The sequence below is a fragment of the Suncus etruscus genome, chromosome 17 (assembly GCF_024139225.1).
Source record: "Suncus etruscus isolate mSunEtr1 chromosome 17, mSunEtr1.pri.cur, whole genome shotgun sequence".
NCBI lineage: Eukaryota > Metazoa > Chordata > Mammalia > Eulipotyphla > Soricidae > Suncus > Suncus etruscus.
Genome location: NC_064864.1, coordinates 63,448,072 through 63,471,492, shown reverse-complemented (window position 1 = coordinate 63,471,492; position 23,421 = coordinate 63,448,072). Strand labels below are relative to the sequence as shown.

The 23,421-nt window shown below is 47.8% G+C and overlaps 1 protein-coding gene across 1 annotated transcript; it reads right to left on the bottom strand.

The window, feature by feature from the left end:
* Positions 1-1,476: 1,476 nt before the first annotated feature.
* On the bottom strand, positions 1,477-21,763 carry KCNK18 (potassium two pore domain channel subfamily K member 18). Its single transcript, XM_049790443.1, has 4 exons — positions 21,714-21,763; positions 9,583-10,259; positions 7,262-7,390; positions 1,477-2,255 (listed from the first exon to the last, which is right to left on the bottom strand). The coding sequence occupies exons 1-4, from the start codon at positions 21,761-21,763 to the stop codon at positions 1,477-1,479; spliced, it is 1,635 nt and encodes a 544-aa protein (XP_049646400.1).
* Between the last annotated feature and the right edge of the window lie 1,658 nt (positions 21,764-23,421).

Sequence of the window (23,421 nt, the reverse complement as noted above, 5' to 3'; positions counted from 1 at the left end):
CCACAACAAGCTCCCAATGCCTTCTGGGTGTGGCAGACACTGCAGCAAGGGTTGGGAGAAGAGGCAGCACAGACGGAGACAGACTCCAGCACCGTGAGGAGTGATTCCTGAGTGCAGAGTCAGAAGGAAGTCCTGAGCATCACCGGGTATGACAAAACAAATAAACAAAACTCTATCATTTCACTTAGGCAGCAGAGATCTTGGGGGAAGGGTGACCCTAAAACAGAAAGTGGGAGCAGAGACAGTGGGACATGGAGGCCAAGATGTAGGCCAAGAGTAGGAAACCCCCAAAGAGATGGTGACATGTGGGAAAAACTGGGGACCAGACAGCACCCCCCACTCATGCTTGCTGACTCTCACTGCCAGCATGCAACAAGGCTGTGCCCCTCCCCCTCCAAATCCAGAGTGGTTAAAGCTCTTCTCCTGTATTTGGCCACATTCTGGGGTGCATGAGGCCTGGGGGAAGGGCAGAAGGGCACATGGGAGAACTGGGGACTGATCACACTACCCACTGCCCCACAATAGGTGTCACAGAAGGAAATTATCAGTCTCTGGAATCGGAATCGGTACTGGGAACTGTGAGCACTTGCTGGAGGCTCATGGGCCTCCTGTAGAAGGGCCTCCTTACTTATATGCACCCACCCCAGCCAGGCTTGCTGCAGGTGCTCAGGAGACCAGGCCCCACAGACCCATGCGGTTTCCCTCTAGGAACCACCAGGCCAGAAGATTTTCATTTCACTGTGAGAACAAAGGTTTTCTTCCTGGGCTACAAGGCTTGGGCCTCAGAGCCTTCCCCTCTCTCCCACCCCTGCCCACCTTCACCTTTCATTGAGTCATTTCTGCCTTTTAATGATAGTTCAGGATTACAAGCTCTCAAGTATCTGCTATTGATGTACAAAGTTACTGCCCACTGTCACCACCCAAGTGCCCTTGACCCTCCCCACATCCCTCCCACCTTAGCCCCTTTATTTGTTGATTGACAAGTAAGGTTTGATGAACAGTTTTACCGCCCTTAGCACCACTTCAGTGCTTGTGACCCTTCAGACACAGTCCTGGGTTACATCTGGGCTATTCATTCCTATCCAGCCCCCTATCCCCAAACCTGGCATTCTCAGGTCTGAATTCTGGGATTCCAGGCTTCTTATGTTAATATTGTCCACCCTACCATTTTTTTGGGTGTGGGGGGGGGAAGTTTGAGTAATCCCTGCAACACTCCGGGATTACTCCTGATTGTGCTCAAAAATAATTTCCGGCAGGCTCAAGAGACTATATGGGATGCCAGGGATCAAACTCAGGTCAGCCACATACAAGGCAAACACCTCCCCACTGTGCTATTGGTCAGGCCCCTGTTCACCCCTTTGATTTGTGCCTTTGTCTTTGTGTTTGGGGACAGTGCCCAGGGCTTACTCTTGGCTCTGAGCTCAGGGATCAATCCAGGGGACCCTTGGGGGTGCATCTCTCTTGGGTCCCGGGCCTTTATTTTTTCTTCGTGGCAGGGAAGACCTTGGAAAGGAGAAATATAGAGTGCTTGTAGGCATGTAGCAGCCGGTTCTGAACCAGCCTGAAAGCAATACACAGGATCTCCATGCCAATGAGGATGTAGATGGAAAAGAACATGAAGAAATGCGGGTGCTGCAGGGCAATGTCCCCAAACCCAATAGTAGTGAGCGTGATGAAACAGAAGTAGAAGGCGTTCTCGAAGTCTAGCTCCTCCTCCCACATGGGCAGCAGTGCAGCAGCGCAGGATATATAGGCTAAGACCACCAGCACGACGATGTACAGGGGCACGTCCAGACTCTCCACCCGCCGGCCCACCTCATGCTGGTTGCTGATGACTGACTGCGACAGCTGCTCTGACACCAGCTGGGGACATGAGGAGCTTCTCTTCAAGGGCTGTGGGGGAACGCGCAGCGTCTGCTGCTTGTCCTGGGCCAGGAGCCTCTCAAACAGCTCCAGGTTGTTGCTGGGCTTTGGCGAGTCCAGGAGCTCTTGTTCGTGGATGATGATCTGGGGCAAGGTAGCCTCCTGGGGCTTGGTGTCCTGCCTATGCCGGCGCAGCAGGCGCGAGCATCTCCGGGACAGTCTGGGGGCCCAGGCGAGGAGCTGGGAGATGTGGCGGTATGCCTTGGACAGCACCGCAGCCAGGTCGTCACCCAGGTCCGTGAGGACAAGGAACATGAGCGGGATGCCAAAGAGAGCGTAGAACATGCACAGGTACTTGCCTGTCCGGGTGACGGGATACAGGTGGCCATAACCTGAGAGAGAGGATGGAGCTGTTGGCCCATCTGTGCCCCATCCCCCAAAACCTTCCTGGCATTCCCCCTCCTCGGCAGGACCCTCTCCACCATGGTATTAGGCAAAGTGGGAAAACCTTGAGAATGTGATTGTTGGGTTACAAGGGGCAGTTTTTCTACCCACTTGGGTTCTGCTGAGGTTAGATATTTTTTTCTCCTCTAATTCACAGGAAGAAAAGACTAAGTTATTCAGCACACCTGCCTCTGCAGAGATTTTGAGACAACTGAGATGCTCAGTTGTTGGGGGGCAGATGAGTGATTCAGGCCTGAATGGGGGAATCGCATGATGAGGAGAGGCTGAGAGACTTCTGTGGGAACTCTGGGGGATGCAGGAAAAGCCCATCTTGCCCCTTTGGGGAGCTCCAGGCCAGAGCAGACTCCTGGGTAGAACTTCACCCCAGAGTCTGGAAGCAGAGCTGCATCTCCTACAAGCATTTCTGAGCAGGACGTGAGCAGGGAACCCCAGAAGGCTGGGCAACTGAGAATTACAGTATCTGTGTGCCTGGCACTAGAGGAGTGGAAAGTGGAAGATGGAAACAGAACCACAGCCTCAAGCTGCCTCCAAGCGGTGACATGGTCCTACTGCAGTGGAGTGCCTGGGACAGAGCATCCTTGGGCTCTCACTGGAAACCCACTTCCCTGCCACCTTTTCAGGCCTCTTATCTGAGCCGGTGAGGCTCCAGCTGGGGAACATCTGGAAGGAACCGAAAGACAGAGCTTGTCACACTGTGGCAGCTGGCAGGTGGGTCCTAGCTCTCAGGAAATCAGAGGAGCTGCTCTAGTTTCTGAGAATTAGGATAGGTTTGGGTCATTTCTAGCTACGTGCTCAGGGAGCCAATTTGTGCCAGAGATCATAGCAGGGTTGGCCACAGGCAGAGGCCTTAACCCCTGCATCATTTCTAGTTTATTGTTGTTATTTTTAGGGTGGTCATACCCTGCAGTGCTCTGGGCTAACTCCTGGCTCTACCCTTAGAGATCACACCTGGTAGTGTGCTTGGGAGACCATACTGGGGATCAAGCTTGGGATCAAACTCAGGTCAAGTACCCACTGTGCTATCACTCTGTCCCCCTTAAGAGCCATTTGAGCACTTACTGTGGATCTAAGAGGTTTTTATCCATACCCCCAAGCATAGAGGCACAGAGGGGAAACTGAGGCTTAGAAAACTAGACCACCTGGCAGAGAGTATGCAGGAAAAATGGTGGGTGGGATGTCCAGCCCCTGACCTGCTCTCTCATCTATGCTGGCATAAAAGCGCCAAGAGGGTGGAACTGCTTGGCCAGTGCAGGTCAGCCAAGCAGAAGTAGGTGGCTGGGGTCCTCAAGACCCTCAGGAGCCCCCTTTCCGAATTCCCACACCACCCCCAGAGCCTTGGATGCATCATGCAGAGACTGTGGAGAGACTGAAGTGAGCAGGCTCAGTGGCCCCATAGAAGTAAAGCTCCAGTGCCAGATGCCAGGTTCGACCACCTAAAACATCAGTTCATGTTTGTTCAACTCCTCACGGGCTAAACCGCCCAGGGCTGTGTCTCCTGAAAGAATGATGTTCCAGGTAGGCCAGAACAACAGCACAGTGTGTGTGGGGGGTGGGGTGGGGTGGGGGGGTGTTTTCTTTGCATGCAGCTAACCCAGCTTCAATTCCAAGCATCTTATGTGGTTCCTTGAGCACCTCCAGGAGTAATTCCTGAGTGCAGAGCTAGTTTTTGTGTGCAGTCCCCAAAAAAACAAGCAAAATTAAAACCTGCGGGCAGTCAGCACCATTCTTGCCCCTTGGTAGCCAGCAGCCGATTGTGACCCAGCAGAACAGGACACCTGGCAGGCTTAGAGGTGCCACTAGACAGAAAGATAGGGGGTATTTAGCCCCACGCTCACTCTTGAATCCTGTCCAGAGGCACACCAGAGCCCTGCTGAGCTAAGCAGCCCCAGTGTAGGAGCTCTGGTTTCTGGGAGACAGGTAACCTCACACATGCCCATGTGATGCTGCAAGGTGGTCAGTCAGAGGATATAAAGATCAGGCTACAACCAGCACTGCTGGGCCTGGTGACCACCTACCTGCATCTATCCAGTGCCTGCAGCACATTGGGGCACACCACAGCATCAGGGACCCCTTGAAGATCCTATAGTGGGGGGGAGCACTGCCACCTGGACTTACCCACTCACCAGCAGCAGAGCCTGTGTCCTAGGAACAGTGGCTGCCCCTGGGAACTCTGGGTCCTAAGTCTGGTGTGATCTACACCTTTCTTGCATCTTTAGCAGTGCCGGGAGAGGAGGCAGGAGTGGCCTTCCCCATTTGTCTCAGTGAGATTCTAGAGCCAGAGGAGATGGTGGGCAGAGTCTTGGAGAGGAGACAGAAGTGGGTGTGAGGGGTGGGGTTGGTATCAGCTGCTTGGGTTGCTCAGTGCAAGGGACACTGGGTTCAGATAAGGACAGCAATGGGCCCACTGAGCAGCTCTTGCCAGAAGGGAGAAAGGGAGGGAGGAAGGAAAGAGGAAAGAATAGAGGAGAGAGAGAAAGAAGGTAAGGAGTAGGAAGAGGAGGATGAGAAAAGAAAGAAGGAGACAGTGAAAGGAGGGGCAGGACACAGAAGCCCAGGCAGGCCTGGGTTCATGTGTCAGCACAGTTCCTGGGTCTGAGCCCCTGGAATCTTCAGCCCCAGCAGTTTGTGGGATGTCAGCAGGGATTCTGGGACCTGCAGACAGTGCCCCCACTGCTGTAGAGTGCTTTAGCCCCTCCCAGGTCTCATATCCCCCCACCAATGAACATCAGGAGAACCTTCCTAGTACAACCCTAGCCTCTAGGACACTGTCTCAGAAGCAGTTTAATTTTGTTTTTGGTTTTGCTCAGGGGTCACTCTTAGCAGAGCTCAGGGGAATGACTATATGTGGTGTTGGGGTCTGCTGTGTGCAAGGTGAATTCATCATTCACTGTATTATCTTGCTAATCCTCAGCTTAATTTTCAAGAATGCCACATCTTTATAACATTTCTAGGCACAAGTACCTATTAAGAGTCAACTCCTAAGCAAAACCTGGATGCTAACAACCATCATCAATGATCAATTGACCATTGATGACCTATTAACATCCATGACCTATTAACCATTGATGATACCTATTAACCAGTGATACTCTATTAATCATCAGTTACATCTATTAACACTCCATGACATATTAATCATACATGACCTATTAACTATTGATGATCTATTAGCCATTAATGACATCTATTAACCATCTGTTAACCTAGGACTGGGCCCTTGAAGAACTCCCTGGCCCCACCAGCCACAACCAACAGGGGGCGATTACGCAATTCCCATCATCCAAGGCCCTCCCCGCCATGTTCTCCTTGGCAAAGGTGGATTTAGGGGGACTATCCATGATTTCTGTGGCTGCCTCTTGTGGGAGGGGTGCTGACTTTCCAGAAGGCAGCCACATCCAGAAAATGCAAGTGAGTCTCTGGGAAGATGCTGCTGCCCAGAGGGAGTGAGCGAGTAAGTGAATTACCGACAAGCCTAATGTGGAGCCGGCCCTGCCTCTAATGTGCTCTTTTTGCTTCCCCTTCAACTGCTCCAGCCACTTAGCCTGCTCTGCCCTGGCTCCTCTGGAAATGCTAAAGGCTTGACCACCCTCACACCTCTTGGAGGTCCTCCATTCATCTTCAAGTCCAGGTATATTTCCGGTGACCTGGCTATGCAGGCCAGGAAGCAGGGACCTTCACACTCATTATTGTGAGGGGCTTCGTTGGCCTCCTCCTCCTCCCCCAGCTGTAATTACTGGGCAGGTGAGGTCACCATTGATTCTTTCTGGGAGTGGTGAAACATTGAGTCAATGCTTTTCCATTAGGCAGGTGAACCCCCAGTCTGGATGCCCATTTGGATCACCCGAACAGCTCGGAAAGAGGCCAAAGCTGGGGCCCACTTTGCATCTTCTGACCACCAGTTTGGGATGTGGTTTAGTCTGGCACAACAGTGAGTTAACAACACGCCAGCCCTGCTGTGGTCTAGGATGCAACCATGCCCACGCCATTCATAGTCACTGTGCAATGCCCGGTAGTCCTCAATTGGAGGCCAGGGGCACATTCCATCCTCTATGGGGCATTGGTAGGTATCTGAGGACATATTCAGCTGTTGTAATGGGCAGAGGGGAGGTGGGTTTATCCTGATTCTTGTAGTCAGGTGCCAGCAATGATCCTACCGTGCAGTGTGCAGGGCTACCACCTGGCACCCTGATTTCCAGGAGAGAATCATCTACCAGGGGTCCTCAAACTTTTTAAACAGGGGGCCAGTTCACTGTCCCTCAGACCATTGGAGGGTCTGACTATAGTAAAAACAAAACTTATGAACGAATTCTTATGCACACTGCGTATATCTTATTTTGCAATGAAGAAACAAAACAGATACAAATACAATATGTGGCCCGCGGGCCATAGTTTGAACCAAGATGTCAGGTGTACAAAGATGAGACCGTCCACCTTAGAACCCTGGGAGTTCTTGGGGGAAAGAAAACACAGTGGGTTCCAGGCTCTCAAGCCCTGGTCTTAGTGTCTTGTTCTGGCAAATGTTCCTTTGAGCTGTGGGCTCCCTCTCAGAGGCTGTGTACGCCTGCCCCTGCCTCAGTGGTGAGGACTTACCTAAAAGGGCGCTCCTTCATATCATGTATTTAGGCAAAGGAAGCACACTGAGTCCTGCCTGCCCTCCACAGAGTGGGCGGCAGCTGTTTCTGATATTCTGCCGATTTTCCTGCTGGATTCCTGTCTGCAAGGGCACTTGGGTGAGTAAGATCAGTTCCTACAGTACCCTCTTCTCTAACCCATACAAGGGCACTTTCTGGGTTTTTCACCAGCTTGAAGCAGGGTCCGGGCCTGGCTCTAGGGCAGCTTCTTCTTACTCATGCACCTAACGAGCCCCACATTGGCCCTCAGTGCCCTGCCTCCTCCCCATCTTCACCCCAGACCTGCCCTTTCCCTGACTTACCCACAGTGCTGAACACAGTACAGCAGAAGAACAGGGAGCCCAGGAAGGACCATTCACTCTTCCCGCTGAACCACCTTGGCTTCACCGTCTTCAGCAGTTCCCCAAGATCGTGCTTCTGGCTTTCCTCGACTCCAAGCAGAAAGGGGCAGAGTAAGGAAGGGGGCTCAGTCCCTCAGCTCAGCAAGAGGGTTTTTTTTTTTTTTCAGCAGCCCCTGCCGGAAATGATTGGCAGCTGGCTCGAGAGCCCTGCTCTGCCATATCTCTGCATTTCAGGTGTTGCTATGACATACCAGAAATAGGAAAGTCCTGGAGCCCCCAGAGAGGAGCTCCCACCACCCATGAAACCTCCCTCCTCCAGCCCAGCTTGTGGAGTTTCCCAAGTCTCCATGTGCAGCCCCTTTGGCAAAGGGGAGTCTTCTACTCAGCCTACCTCTTCTCAAGGGATGTAGACAGAAAGGGGGCTTGGGGGCTGCCTGGCTGCCAAGGGGACCCACTCTTGGAGGCATCAACCAGTCCCAGCCTGTTGTGATCTGTGGCACTAGCAGACCCAACCCAGAGTTTCTAGAGCTCCCGCCATGTTTTTCTGCCATGGGAGCAGGCTTGGGTTTCCAGGCAGGTTCCCTAAATGGTCCTGCTGGCTGCACAGGTGCTGAGGCTCTGGAACCTCAGCACCAAGCCCAGACTCCAGTTTAGTGGGGCAGGAGAGGCTGGTGGAGCCTGGACAGATGCAAGTTCCTCGGTTTGGACGTGCTTCCTGGGGAGTCGCTGCCTGTCTCAACCACTACTGGCAGCTATGGACAAGAGGCTTCTTTCTGGACCTCCCCTCTTCTCAGGGGAGGACTGTAACCCAGAGTTTGGGGCTCCAGCTCTGCCTGGGTTTGAATCCTGCTTGTGACCTGGGCAAGTTTCACCTCTATCTTGGGCAGCAGTTTCTGAATGTGTCAGAGTGAAACAATTCAGACTCTCCTCCCAGTGTGAAAGAGGACTTCACAAGTTCAAGGATGAGAGTGCTCAGAGCCAAGGCTGCTTCTCACACTCAGCAAAGCAGGGCAGAGTGAGATAAGGGAGACCCCACCAGGCCTGCTCCCTTCCATCCTGTCTTAAAAACCAGATTCCCTGGGGAAGGAAAGAGGACATGGCCTTAAACCTGAGTTCAATCCCTGACACCCGACATGGTGCTCTAGCATGGCAGGAATGAGCAGGAATGAGCTGGGAATGCAGTGCGGTGATGGTGGACCCTGAGCACAGTAGGATGTGCCCCCCCAAACAAAACAATATTCTCCCACCCCCAAGATCCCTAGTGAGTGGGGAGCAATCACAATGCGTGTTGAGTGGGTGTTAGAGGCAAGCTCCACTGTGATGATCAGCAAGAACTAGCCAGGAATGAGAAGGGTCTGGAACCAGAGGCTGGGAGGATGAAAGCTTAGTGAGTAAATATCTTCGGGGCTGGACACATGGAGGGAGGGGTGTTTTCTCCAGGACCTGCTACCCTGTTCAGGATTTCGGGCTCCCTGAAGCATCTGATCCCCAAACCACGTGGGGTGTGCCAGATGGAGCCAGCAGGCTGGCCAGATGACTGGCGACTTTCTTGTCTTATTTCTTTCCTTGATTACTGGATTCGTCTTGGGATATAGCTCTGTGAACTTTGGGGAGCAAGATAGAGTACAACTAAGTGGATAAGTACCAGTGAAATGCAATAAGGACTTGGAGAATACAGACTGCCAACAGCTCCTGTCTGCACTGTCTCCAGGCTCTGTCAGTTGGAGATTCCTGCCCCCCTCATCTCTCCCCATCTTTCCCTCTGCCTCAGAACACATAGCAAGCTAGAAGGACAGAGCGGGTTCTGCCTCCTCTAAAGCCCCCCCCCCCCCCCCAATTCTCACAATTCCTTGGATCCTACAAATGCAAAGGCAGCTGGAGACCAGAAAATGGATCGACTGGACTCTCTGCAGCTACTGCTATCTTGGGTGGCCAAACCAGGCCGGTTGGTTCTGGAGATCAGCTCAGAGCTGGTCACCCAGCCACCCCACCAACCCAAATCTCCAAGGATCCGTCCTCCAGAGCTGGACTCGGTAGGACTTGAGCCGGGCCAGACCAAGGTCCTTGTAGCTCCTGGCGCCTCCTTGCTTGGTTGACAATGTTCACAACGAGCCCAGAAGCTCTTATTGTCCCCATTTTACAGACGTGAAGGTTGAGGTTCCAGAGAACAGGAGGTGCCAGGAAAGGGAGGGGGGTAGCCCCGGGAAATGGAGCGGAGAAAGGGGGAGACACCCGTGCAAGCCCCAGCCCCGCCGAGCCCAACGCCTTACCTGTCCCGGTGCCTGTGTCGTTGCACTTCAAGATGTCACGGAGCTTCTTTATGAATTGTTCAAACTCGGGGTTCGGTTCCTCCGGCTCCCGGCCGCCCTCGACGAGCGAGAAGAGCAGCGCGCCCAGCAGCGCGTAGGTCACCAGCGAGCAGAGGAAGCAGAGGCGCGGGAGCAGCTTGCCCAGGGCGCTCTGGCCGCAGACCGGGCCGCGGGGCAGCCCCGCAGCCTCCTCCATGCTGAGCCGGGCGCCGAGGTGCATGTGCGGGCGGCCGGGCTGAGCCCGGACGGCGGGGAGCGTCCGAGCTTGGTCGGCGCTGGCGCTAAGTGCCTGGTGCAGGCGCCTCCCTTTGGCCTCCGCGCCCAGGGCGTCCCGGAGTGGCCCGCATTGCGAGTGTGGGATTGTGGGGCCGAGGGAGTGCTGCGAGCACTTGGGGGCTCGGGGCGTTGCTCTTTGGGCCCGGCCCTTCCCGCAACTGCAGGCTTCTAGGTCCTGAATCCCCAGCTGGGCCGGCTGTTTCTGGGGGCTTGAGAGCGGCGCCGTGGGCCCGGGGGGGGGGATGGAGACCCCCCGCTCAGAACGTGTTGGGCTGTTAGAACTTAGTGATGCCAGAGCGCTCCAGTTTACAAAGGCCTTTCTTCCCGGGCGCTCTAATCTTGGGGCCCCTTTTTGCGCCCCACCTGCCCTTGGCCTGGGAGGAAGGGAGAGAGCAAATGCACTTTGCGGGTGAGTTTCGCTTCAAGGGGGGCAGCGAGCCTGCTGCAGAACAGACCTGGGTTTGTTTGTTTATGTTTTGGGGCCACATCCGGTGGCGCTCAGGGCTTACTCTTGGCTCTGCGCTCAGAAATCACTCCTGGCAGGGTCTGGGGAACTTTATGGGATGCTGGGGATTGAATGAACCCAGATCAGCCTTGTGCAGAGCAAACGCCCTATAGATTGTGCTCAGGCCCCCAGACCAGACCAGGGTTTAATGAGCTACTGGGCACAATACCAGAGCTTCAGTGCCTGCCTGGATTCAGTCTCCAGTACCCGCAGTGTCCCCCGCTGTCACCAGGAGTGACCCCTCTCCTGTCTGCAAGTCTAAATTCCTCCTGACCTCTGGCTGATTCCCACCCCACCCCCCAAAAATACTAGCATAAGATCAACTCCTGTGATAAGTCCCTTTCTTGACTGAGGAAAAGCAACCTGAGAGCTGGTCTAGGGTCTTTGCAATACACGTTCTCTTTCACAAAATGGTCCTCTGGGGCCAGATTACAGGAGGGAAGACACTTGCTTAGTAGGTGGCAGACCTGATTCCAATCCCCAGCACCCCATAAGATCCCCAGAGGCCTGCCAGGAGTGATCCTTGAGTGAGGAGCCAGGAGGAAGCCGGAGCACCTATGGGTGTGGTTCCTAAATACAGATTCTCTGTGCGGCCCAAGAAACTTGGTTTTTAAGAGCTACTGATGTTTCTCCCATCCAAGGTTGGCCCCAGTTTTTGAGCTTCTTCTCTGGGGACCCTGTCTCAGTACTAACTAAGCAAGGACCACTCTTGCAGCCTGTCACCAGGGTTCCTAGATCCCTGCTGGGTAGAGAGAGGCCTTGTCCACTGGATCATGACTCCCAGACTTCCCTCCTTTTTTTCTTCCCTGGAAAGTGTGCCTCTATCGTTGTGTCTGCATCTCAGCAGGTTAGGTCATTAAGGTTCTAAGATGGGATTTGGGGGCCCACCTGAGTCTCTTGCTTTGTTATCTGGTTGTTGAGGATTCAACAAAGCTGCTCCTCAGCTTTGACTTTTATGAGCAGATTAGTCAATTATCCACCTTCAGACCAGTGTGCTGGGGTGTCAGGGATGGCTGAGAACTCATCTATTAATGAGTTAATGGATTAAGGGGATTCTGAATAAATCTAGGTTTTGAGAGCCAGAGACCTCCCCCAGCCACTGTATGACATCTTAAGGTAATCATAAATTTCTTCTGATTTTAGAAGAGGAATTTCTCCAAAGTCCTATAGCTTTTTACCGATTCCCTAGATTTTTTTTTAGATCATGTATTGTAATCCCCAGATTGGTCACCAAAAAAAAAAAAAAAAATTGGCAAAAGTAAAAGGTGTCTGAACACACCAAAAACCCAAATTAATTCAAAATTAACTATGTAATGAATCCAAGCTATTCCTGGCAGTGTTCACCCATGTAGAATTTCTTGAGCAAAAGGGGGTTGTAAGAGGAAAAAAAAAAGTTTAAGAGGCTCTTTTCTGGGCCCTTTTCCTGGAAAAGAAGATGTCCAGGTCTGTGAAGTCTAGAGCTCCCCAACACATCTGTAATGGGCCTTCCTTTGTCTCCAGTATATGAATTGTTTCAAGCTAAGGTCAAACAAGTGTATTTGGTCAACCAAAACTCTGGTGGCTAATGAGAATTATTGTTTGTTGATGAAATGGAAACCTCATGCCCCAGTCCCAAGGAATTGGGAAGTTCAGGTCTGGAAGCAAATGCCAAGTCAGGAAATAATCCAGACAAGGTTAAAGAGAATAAAACAGGTTCAGAAAAATTCCACCACAAGCTTTCCGCTCACTTTCCACCAGTTGTGGAAACAGCAAGCAGCTTCTCTCTGAGACCAGAGGTCTTTATTGATAAGAGAAAGACCACCTCCTTGGGTGGAGAACAGGTAGGGGTAAGGGACCAATCCAGAGATACTTCCAGCCCATGAGTGACAAGCACAAGCAAAAAAGAATTATCCAGAATAGAGTGAAAACCGGTTTGATTGTTGGGGGTTCCATACCCAGTGGTGCTCAGGGATTACTCCTCACTCTACACTCAAAGTTCACTCTTTGCAGTGCTTAGGGCACTAAACCAGGCCATCCACTTGAAAGGCAAATGCTCTTCCTGAAAAGAAACATTTAGCAATTTCTTCATTACATGGGAGGGGGGGGTTCTCTTCTCCAGAAATCACTTTCCTGTTGGCAGGGTGGGAAAGTGCTCCAGAACTTCAGGTATTTTTTTCCTCTCCCTGAATCCCAACCCCAGCCAGAGGCAGAATGTGTGTGGACTAAAAGCCCTGTTATGTGGAGAAGAGACTGGAGCTGTTGGAATTCAGATGCTTTAGTTGAGTGAAGGTGATTTGAGAAGTGAACTGTCAGCACTATGTGCTTTCAGCCAGGTATAATGGGGTGGTCAGCAGAGCTTGGGAAAAGAGAAGGTGCATGGGGTCAAGGAAGAGACAACCGAGAGCAGATCAGGTGTGTGGGAGTGTGACTGAGCTCAAAATTTTTAGCTCAGAAGGTGGGTGGGTGTAAACTTAAGTGTTCCTCTACCTCTTTCTCAACAAAGTGCTTCCTGATGGGAACTGGGGTGCAATGCAGAGAAAACACAAATCATGAGCTTAGGCCACCTCCCAAAATGCACTGGAGCACCTCACTCTGGGCAGGTCAATGCACAGAGGAGGCGGATGCTGCCAGGACTGAGGGCTCCAAACCAAGCCAGAGAAGGAAGGGTGTCAGCAAGGAGGGCACCCAGGGGGTGTAGACCCACCAACCCACTGTGCCTTTTATCCTAATCTGCCTAGAGATAAGGGCTACCATGTTATCTATTGGCCGTTTATCATGTTCATTAAATTATAAAATGTTATGTCCATGAAACTTGAGAGAGGAGCAAAGACAAAATACAGTACATGAGAAACTTGCATGTACCTAACCCAGGTTTGGTTCTTGGCACACCCCTGACAGTAGCCAGGAGTGATCCCTGAGCTCAGAGCCAGAAGTAAACTCTGAGTACTATCAGGTGTGACCCAAACCCTCTCCCCAACCAAAAAATAATAATCCTTAAAATAGAGGCCATGTCTTATGTTTTTGTTTTGCTTTGTGGCAGACACAGCCCGGAGTGCTCAGGAATTACTTCTAGCTGTATGCTTGGGGGATGCTCCAGATGCTCTAGGGACCACACTGTACTTGGGTTGAACCTAGACCATCTGCATGCAAATCCTGAGATTCAGCCAACTCTGCTATCACCCTGCCTCTCTATATTCATCTCTTCATCTTTACCATTCTCCTGTTTGCTTTCAGGGCACATCTGACCACTCTCCAACAGCCAAAGAGCACTTACTTGTCACTGTTTGTGCAAACTTGGTCACATTTTGTCACTTTTGTTGAGTAATGTTAACTCTGCAGGTGGGCTTTTTTTTTTAGTGTTTTTATACAATTTGATTACAAACATGATTGTAGTTGGGTTTCAGTCATACAAAGAACACCCCCCTTCACCAGTGCAGCATTCCCATCACCAATGCCCCAAATCTCCCACCTCCCTATCCCTCCTGCTGGTATTTGAGACAGGCTTTCTACTTCCTTCATTCATTCACATTGTTATGTTAGATGTCAGTATAGTTATTTCTCTAACTGCACTCACCCGTTTCTTTGTGGTAAGCTTCATATCGTGAGCTGGACCTTCAAGCCCTCATCTCCATTGTCTCTGAGAATTATTACAAAAATGTCTTTTATTTTTCTTAAAACCCATAGACGAGGGATACTATTCTGTATCTACCTCTCTTCCTCTGATTTATTTCACTCAGCATAATTGATTCAATGTACATCATGTATAGGAAAATTTCATGACTTCATCTCTCCAGACAACTGCATAATATTTCATTGTATTTATATACCACAGTTTCTTTAGCCATACATCTGTTGAAGGACATCTTGGTTGTTTCCAAAGTCTGGCTATTGCAAATAGCACTATAATGAATATTGGTATGAGGAAGGGATTTTTGAATTGTATTTTTGTGTTCCTAGGGTATATCCTAGGAGTGGTATAGCTGGATCATATGGGAGTTCAATTTCCAGGTTTTTTAGGTATCTCCATATTGTTTTCCATAAAGACTGGACTAGATGGCATTCCCACCAGCAATGAATGAGTGTTCCTTTCTCTCCACATCCCTCCAGCACGAATTGTTCTTGTTCTTTGTGATATGTGCCAGTCTCTATGGTGTGAGATGATACCTCATTGTTGTTTTGATTTGCATCTCCCTGATGATTAGTGATGTGGAGCAATTTTTCATGTGTCTTTTGGCCATTTGTATTTCTTCTTTGACAAAGTAGCTGTTCATTTCTTCTCCCCATTTTTCGATGGGATTAGATTTTTTTTCTTGTAAAGTTCTGTCAGTGCCTTGTATATTTTGGAGATTAGCCCCTTATCTGATGGGTACTGGATGAATAATTTCTCCCACTCAGTGGGTGGCTCTTGTATCCTGGCACTATTTCCTTTAAGGTGCAGAAGCTTCTCAGCTTGACATATTCCCATCTATTTATCTCTGTTTCCACTCTTTTGGAGAGTGCTGTTTCTGCAGATGTTGAAAATACATGCCAGGCAAGTGAGTGAAGAAAAAAGTTGCTTACAATCTCATTAAAAAATAGAAAAGTGGGGCCGGGCGGTGGCACTAAAGGTAAGGTGCCTGCCTTGCCTGCACTAGCCTTGGACGGACCGCGGTTCGATCCCCCGGTGTCCCATATGGTCCCCCAAGCCAGGAGCAACTTCTGAGCACATAGCCAGGAGTAACCCCTGAGCGTTACCGGGTGTGGCCCAAAAACCAAAAAAAAAAAAAATAGAAAAGTGGGCCAGAACTATAGCACACAGCCAATCCAGGTTTGATTTCCAGCACACCAAGAGGTTTCCTGAGCCCACTAGGAGTGGTTCCTGAGCACAGAGACAGGACGTAATCCTGAGTATCACCAGGTATGACACAACTTCCCCTCCCAAAAAAAAAAAAACGAATTTTCAACTTCAATGAGACACAGTGTGACCAAGTGTTTAAGCTGTCTATAGGTCACTATTGGAACATGAATCTTCAACTTGTTGAACATTTCTTACTAATTGACTTCATATGCTACACATACATACATACATACATACATATGTTCCATAAAGGAAAAAAACAGAAGGATTCACTTTGTCAAATACAAAAGCACTTTGTCAAAATACACAGGATGTGTCAGAAATGCAGAAGAAAACTTAGATCTACCATAGAGCAGTTCAACCCCATGTTGTGAGGTTCTAGAAAATGTAATTCGGGGCCAACATGAACAGTTGCCACTTGTGCCAATGGTGGTTCAGAGACTACTGCTTTTAAGTAGCAAAGTTGCCCAAAAGCGAACTCTGATCCAGCAACTATGAGGAAAAGACAAAGAGAATAAAAACAAACCACATTAGTGAAGACCCATGAGAACTGCAGAGACAAAGAGAAATCAAATACATTTTCCAGAGGAGAAGGAGCCCTACTTAGGTGAGCTAATGCATCTTCTTTCTCTTGGGTGTTCAGTGGTTCTGCGTCTTCTAAGGGATTGGGTGTGACTTCATCTGATATTCCATTTGGGAAATATGAAACAAGATTAATTCTGGTGATTGTTCTGGGTCAGATACCAGTAATTATAAAGCAAAGAACTCCGGGCACAAGATGGGTTTTGCTTTCATTGATATTTGATAAATCTGAAGGTAGTAGGGCACTCTCAGAGATTGAACCATGTAGAGATTCAGAGTGAAATTTCAGGGTGCATGAGAATCAAAGCCTAGATAAAGAGAAGGATTCTATCATAAATCCCTGCAGAGTGCTTTTTCCCCAGCCCCCGACACACCACTCTCCAAAGATATATGCAGAATTGGCACCTGCGAGAAGCAAGAAAGCTGAGAGCTAAGTCCAAACCACTAATGGGCAAACTTTCATGTTTGAGAATCAGTGGTCTCTTATCCAAGAGCCCAGAGGGATACTTAAGAGATCAGAAAAATGCCAGCGTGCCTGAAATTGGCTAAGGCTCTTCAAGTGTTATTGCTACACAAAAATAAAATACTAGCTATGTGAGGGAATAGAGGTGTTAATTAACTTGATTGTGGCAATCATTTCCCAGTCTACACTGAATGAAAGAAGCTGACTTGAAAAGACTACAAACTGGATAATTCCAACTTTGTGACATTCTGGGAAAGGCAAAAATAGAGAAACTATATGAAGGTCAGTAATTGCTAAGGATTGTGGGTAGAAAGGAATAAATAGGTGGGGTCTAGAGAATGTTGGAAGCAGTGAAACACTTAGGTGTGATACTATAATGAAAGAGAGGGAAAGAGGGAGAGAGAGATGTATGTTTCACCATACATTTGTAAAAACCCAGAGAATGTACAACTAAAGAGTCTTGGGTGTTGGGCCTTAAGGCTCCATCATTGCAACAGTGCTTATTGGTTAGAACAAATGCACCTCTCTGATGGGGGTATTGGTAATTGTGAAAGCTGAGACCAAGGTCATGTCAATGGAAACATTCTGGACCCTCCACTCAACTTTATGTAGCCCCTAACTACTCTAAATGGTAAACCTATTTATTTCCTTTTTACTCCATTACACCTTATTTAAACACTGTAATTTTCAAAGTTGTTCATCATACAGCTGTTTCAGGCATCCACTATTCCAACACCAATCTCACCACCAAGGTCCCTAGTTTCTACCCACCTCCTATGGGTGCCTGGGTAGCATGCACAAAACAGTTTACATTATATCGGTTGTTACAAAATGCATGAAAACAAAAACGGCTTTGCAATAATAATTCTCTTTGTAGCGGGGGTTGTGGGTGAGGTGGATGGGAGGCTTCATGCATGCTGGCTCTCTGAGGTTGCACATGTGTGCTGGAGTCATAAAAAAAATACCTTGCCATATCTGTTGCCCTCTTTTTTCTTTTTCTTTTTTTTTTTCTTCTTTTAATTTTTTGAATAATATCCTTATTTAAGCACCATGATTACAAACATATTTGTAGTTGGGTTTCAGCTATAAAAAAGAATAACCCTCTTCACCAGAGCAACATTCCCATCACCAATGCCCCCCTCTCCCTCCTCCATCACCCCCTGCTTGTATTTGAGAGAGGCATTATACTTCTCTCACTCACTACCATTGTCATGGTAGTTGTCAGGGCAGTTATTTCTCTAACTACAGTCACCATTCTTTATGGTAAGCTTCATATTGTGGCTGGTCCTACTAGCCCTCATCTCTATTGTCTCTGTGTATTATTACAATAATGTCTTTTTCCCCCTTAAATCCCAGAGATGAGTGAGACTATCTATTCTGTATCTATCTCTCTCCTTCTGGCTTATTTCACCCAGCATAATAGTTTCCATGTCCATCCATGTATAGGAAAATTTCATGACTTCATTTTTCTTGATGGCTGCATAATATTCCATTGTGTCATCTGTTGAAGGGGCATCTTGGTTGTTTCCAGATTCTGGCTATTGTAAATAACACTGCAGTGAATATACGTGTGAGGAAGGAGTTTTGTATTGCATTTTTATGTTCCTTTGGCTATATCCCTAGGAGTGATATAGATGGATCATATGGGAGCTCAGTTTCCAGTTTTTTGAGGACTCTCCATATTGTTATCCATAAAGGCTGGACTAGATGTCATTCCCACCAGCAACGAATGAGAGAACCTTTTTCTCCACATCCCCACCAAACTGATTGTTCTTGTTCTTTGTGATGCGTGTCAGACTCTATAGCACAAGATGGTACCTCATTGTTATTTTGATTTGTATCTCACTTATGATTAGTGATGTGGGGCATTTATTCATGTGCCTTTTGGTCATTTGTATTTCTTCTTTCAGGAAGTGTTTTTTAATTTCTTCTCCCCATTTTTTGTTGGGGTTAGGTATTTTTTTTCTAGTTAAGTTCTGTCAGTACTTTGTATTTCTTAGATATTAGCCTTTTATTTCTTAGATATTAGCCTTTTATCTGATGGGTATTGAGGATGAACAGTTTCTCCATTATGTGCGTGGCCTTTGTATTTGAGTTACTCTTTCTTTTGAGATGCAGAAGTTTCTCAGCTTAATATATCTCTGCTTCCTCTTGTTAGGACAGTAATGTTATCTTCTTGAAGATGCCTTTAGTCTCAATGTCATGGAGTGTTTTACCTATATGTTCTTCTATACACCTTATGGTTCCATGTCTGATACCAAGGTCTTTATCCATTTAGATTTGACCTTTGTGTATGGTGTTACATGGAGGTCTGAATTCACGTTTTGCTTATGGCTAGCCCTTTGTCCCAACACCACTTCTTGTTTGTTTTTTGTTTTTGAGCCATACCCAGTGATGCTCAGGGCTTATTCCTGGCTATGCACTCAGAAATCACTCCTGTCTTGGGCGACCATATGAGACGCTGGGGGATCCAACCACTGTCCATCCTAGGTTAGCCATGTGCAAGGCAAACGTCCTATCACTGTACCACCACTCCAGCCCCCAACACCACTTCTTGAAGAGGCTTTCCTTGCTCCACTTTGCATTTCTTGCCTCTTTATCAAATATTAATTGATTGTATTTCTGGGAAACATTCTCTGAATACTCAAGTCTATTCCATTGGTCTGATATTACCTCTCCCCCAACTTCCTGCCTATCTCACCTGGAAGGTGAGACCCACCCACAGCTAGGAGGGGTCTGTGGTTGGTAATTAAGGGGTTGCCTGGGGGGAGGGGAGATACAAATGTAGCAAGGGGAAAGATCAGAGAGTTCAGAGATGGATACAGAAAGGGTTTTGTAGTGCCGCTGATGGAGGCTGCGTAATAAACCTTAGCTTAGAGGCTATCTGAGAAATATGAACATGGCGATTAGGGCCTCTTAAAAAAACCTGGGTGTCTCCTGAAACTTCAACTGACTGCCTGTGGATCATTTCTTCGCAGTTATCCTGCTACCTACAGACCCATGGACTGAGGGGGCTACAGGTGCCAGGCTGAGCTGAGAAAGGCCTCTTCATCCACAACACTTGGACTCAATAATTAATAATTAATACAACAATCTGAGGATCTGTTTTTATTCTAATACCATGTTGCTTTAAAGACTATTGCTTTGTAGTACAATTTAAAGTTGGGGAAACATATTCTTTTTTTCTAAGGGTTGCTCTAGCTATTCGTGGGTGTTTTTTGTTCCAAATGAATTTCAGGAGTGTTTGAGAGTAACCTTATTTTGGAAAGAAAACCAAAACCTAACCTAACTGGGTGTGTTTAACAAAAGACTGTACACTAATCAAAATTACATCAATTTTGTACATTAAAATGTACATTAATCAAACTGTACATCAATAAAAATTAATGAACTGATGAACTTCAAGGAAGTTGGTAAACCCCAGCCAAGATGGAGTATAAAGACTTACAGGCAGCCAACCTGGATTCAATCTCAGATCTCAAAGCAGTGCAAAAGTGATCTCTGAGTAAGCCCTGAGCACTTCCAGGTATGCCTCCCCATTTGAAATTATAGAATGGTCCATAAGAAAGAGGAAAACTCAGGACATCACTGCACAGAGCATTATTACCATGTGGGTGAGGGTGCATCTACATAATGAGTTCTTGGGGCTCACCTTTTACATATCAAGAGTCTCCAACATAGGTCCAATGAGCCAAGAAGATAAACCCAGGAATGAGCCCTGAGAAACTCCAATTTAAAGTCCCGGCAGGAGAGAAATCACAAGAGGCAAAGCAGCCAGATGGGAAGGAGGAAACCTAGGGGTGGAGCTGCCATCTCAGGAGTCAGGAGGGCACCCCAAGAACTAACGCAGTCACTTGTGCTGGGTTGTGCATGAGGGCTGAAAATGTCAGTATCTGCAAGAATTCCATCCTCTCCCATTCCCAGAGAGAATTTCTGATGGGTGGAATGCAAGAATATTCCTGTGGCTTATTTTTTATTGTTACTTTCAAAGCTCTCGCAGTGATTGAATTATTTAAATGGAAAAAATGAATAAAGCAAGTATGCAGAGCATTATTATCTTGTGGGCAAAGATGCATCTACATAATGAGTGTGAGATCTTGGGTTCTCCCCTCTGGGGCTTCTGCCTCAGGGAAGGAGTGATCCAGCAGAAAAGGCAATGCTCTCAGATTGCTTTTTCCACTGGGAATAATTTCTGACTTCTCAAGTGAGAGAGATGCTTTTTGGGCAGAGGGCAGAACAGAGTTTGCTAAGTGTGTGAGTGTGGGTGTGTAGGGGTTGGGGTAGAGGGATCCGGTTTGAATGGAGATATGGTGGAGGGATGCTGAGTCTCTGGAGATGGATATGGTTTAGCAATAGTCTATTCCTGAAACTTTGCTAGTAACAGTACCATTCATCACAGTGTCTTATTAAAAAAAAAAGTTGCCTGAATGTTACTTTTTCCCTGAGAAGAAAAAGTTTTAAAAGCTTGAGGTCACATAACTGGAAAGTTTAACACATGTCACCTGGATTACGTGTCATTTTCAGTGATCCAGTCTGGAGTAGGAGCAGGAGTTTTCGAGGTTTGCAAACTAATCTGAGAGTTGAATTAGCAAGTGGATTTAGGCCAGGTGTCTCCATCCATTCACAGCTCAAGAAAGAAAGAAAGAAAGAAAGAAAGAGAGAAAGAAAAAAGAAAGAACAAAGAAAGAAAGAAAGAAAAAAGAAAAAAGAAAGAAAGAAAGAAAAAAAGGAAGAAAGAAATAAAGAAAGAAAGAGAAAAAGAAAGAAAGAAAGAAAGAAAGAAAGAAAGAAAGAAAGAAAGAAAGAAAGAAAAAGAAAGAGAGAGAGAGAGAGAGAAAGAAAGAAAGAAAGAAAGAAAGAAAGAAAGAGAGAGAGAAAGAAAGAGAAAGAAAGAAAGAAAGAAAGAAAGAGAAAGAAGGAAGGAAGGAAGGAAGGAAGAAGGGAGGGAGGGAGGGAAGGAGGGAGGGAGGAAGGAAGGAAGGAAGAAGAAAGAAAAAAGAAAGAAAGGAAAGAGGAGAGAAGGAGGGAGGGGGGAAGGTAGAAAGGAAGGAAGAAAAGGAAAGAAAGAAAGAAAGGAGGAAGAAAGAAGAAAGAAAGAAAGAAAGAAAAAAAGAAAAAAGAAAGAAAGAGAAAGAAGAAAGAAAGAAAGAAGAAAGAAAAAAGAAAGAAAGAAAGAAGAGAAGAAGAAAGAAAGAAAGAAGAAAAGAAAGAAAGAAGAAAGAAAGAAAGAAGAAAGAAAGAAAGAAAGAGAAAGAAAGAAAGAGAAAATGAAGAAAGAAAGAAAAAAAGAAAAAGAAAGAAAGAGAAATAGAATGAAAGAATCAAACAAAGAAAGAAGGAAAGAAAGAAAAAAAGAAAGAAAGAAAGAAAGAAAGAAAGAAAGAAAGAAAGAAGAAAGAAAGAGACAGGCGAGAGACCAAGGTGGCTGATGAGGTTACCACGCATGGATTCCCTCTGACTACCACAAGGGGGCAGTGGCGCCCAGGTGATCGCCTCCCTGGTTGTGCCTCATTTAGCGCCTTGGTGGAAATCTGGAAGAGAAGGTTGCAGAGGAGGGGTGGGGGGCGCCCCAAGGGGTAGAGAAATATGCCCAGGCCATTAAATGCATCCTAGACCATTTTAAAATGCAAACAAGAGTTTTTGATAAGGGATAAAAGATCTTCGAAAAACATGTCCAGCTCGGTTATGACACAAATAGTGGGTTTGGAGATCTGTCGCTTCGGTGGATTTCTGTCCCAGCCTCTCAATTTCTCCTGGGCATTGAATCAAGGGTCTGGCATGCATGGGGACAGTGGTCCCCAGATTCCCACTGCAGTGTCTCCTCCTTCCTAGCGCCCTCTAGAGCCATAAACAGGATCCTGAACCCAGTGTTGGGAGTAGCCGGTGATTAGAGAGCAGCCTCTGGGGGTTGACAGTGGTCAAGCATCTGTGAACACCTGCGGGGATATCCAGGGTATGAGCAGGCTGTGCCCATGGGGTGCTCCTTCCCTAACACAAGCCTGGGGGGCTCGGGGTTTTGTTTTGTTTTTGAGAAAAAAAATCAGTTTTTCTCTTGCTTTAAAAAAGCCCAGATAAGTGCAGTAACTTCCCCGCTAGTCTGTGTGCTGGGCACAGGGTGGAAAAGCCGCTATCCACTTGGTATTCCCACTGGAAAACCCACGACTCCTAAGAGCCTAAGTCCTGACTTGACTGCTCTGTCCTGGGATTCCACCCAGCCCTCTCTCTGCCTGGCTCAGGACTGATTCTCTGCTGGAACTAATCCACTCTGTCACCAAACCTTTCTGAGGATAACAGATGAGGTTGGAAACCTTAGAGATGTGCAATATCATCCACCTCCTTAGGTTCCATCCACTCTCTAAGCTGCACCCAAATCATGCCAGGACACATGTGACCAGCTGTTCTAGTGGAGCTTTCTTCTGGCTGAGGCTCCCTGTGTTTTCTGCAGTCCAAACTTGTGTTCCTTGGGGCTAGGAAAGTAGCCATGTGTGTTCTGGCCTCAGGATTAATGCAGCAGCTTCTCCAGGGAGACAAGTGGCAGCTGGACCCCCAAGCATGACAAATCCTGTCCTCACTGACCTGTCCATTAACACAGCTGGAATTCACAGGATTATCATCCTGATTACCCGGGAAGGCTCCCACAAATGCTTTCTCTCCCTTCTCAGCATTACTTTACTCCTGCAGAATTGAGCTTTATTTTTTTCTTAAATGCTTTTGGCGATAGAGCTATAAAAGGGGTCATTCCCTTGGGCCTTCAGACCTGTGCAGACTCCATGAGCTCAGGGGTCAATGGCATAGGGGTGGGGGAGTTAGTCCATCAGGAAGTATTTTCTTATAGGCACCAATCCGGGTTCCATCCCTGGTATCACATATGGTCCCTTGAATCCCTCCAGGAGTGTTTTCTGAATGCAGAGACAGGAGTGAGCTCTGGGAACTGCTTGGTGTGGCCCCCAAGCCAACAACTAAACAAATATATTAATTAACTAACAAAGATAAAAAGGAGGGCCCGGAGAGATAGCACAGGGCGTTTGCTTTGCAAGCAGCCGATCCAGGACCAAAGGTGGTTGGTTCGAATCCTGGTGTCCCATATGGTCCCCCGTGCCTGCCAGGAGCTATTTCTGAGCAGACAGCCAGGAGTAACCCCTGAGCACTGCCGGGTGTGGCCCAAAAACA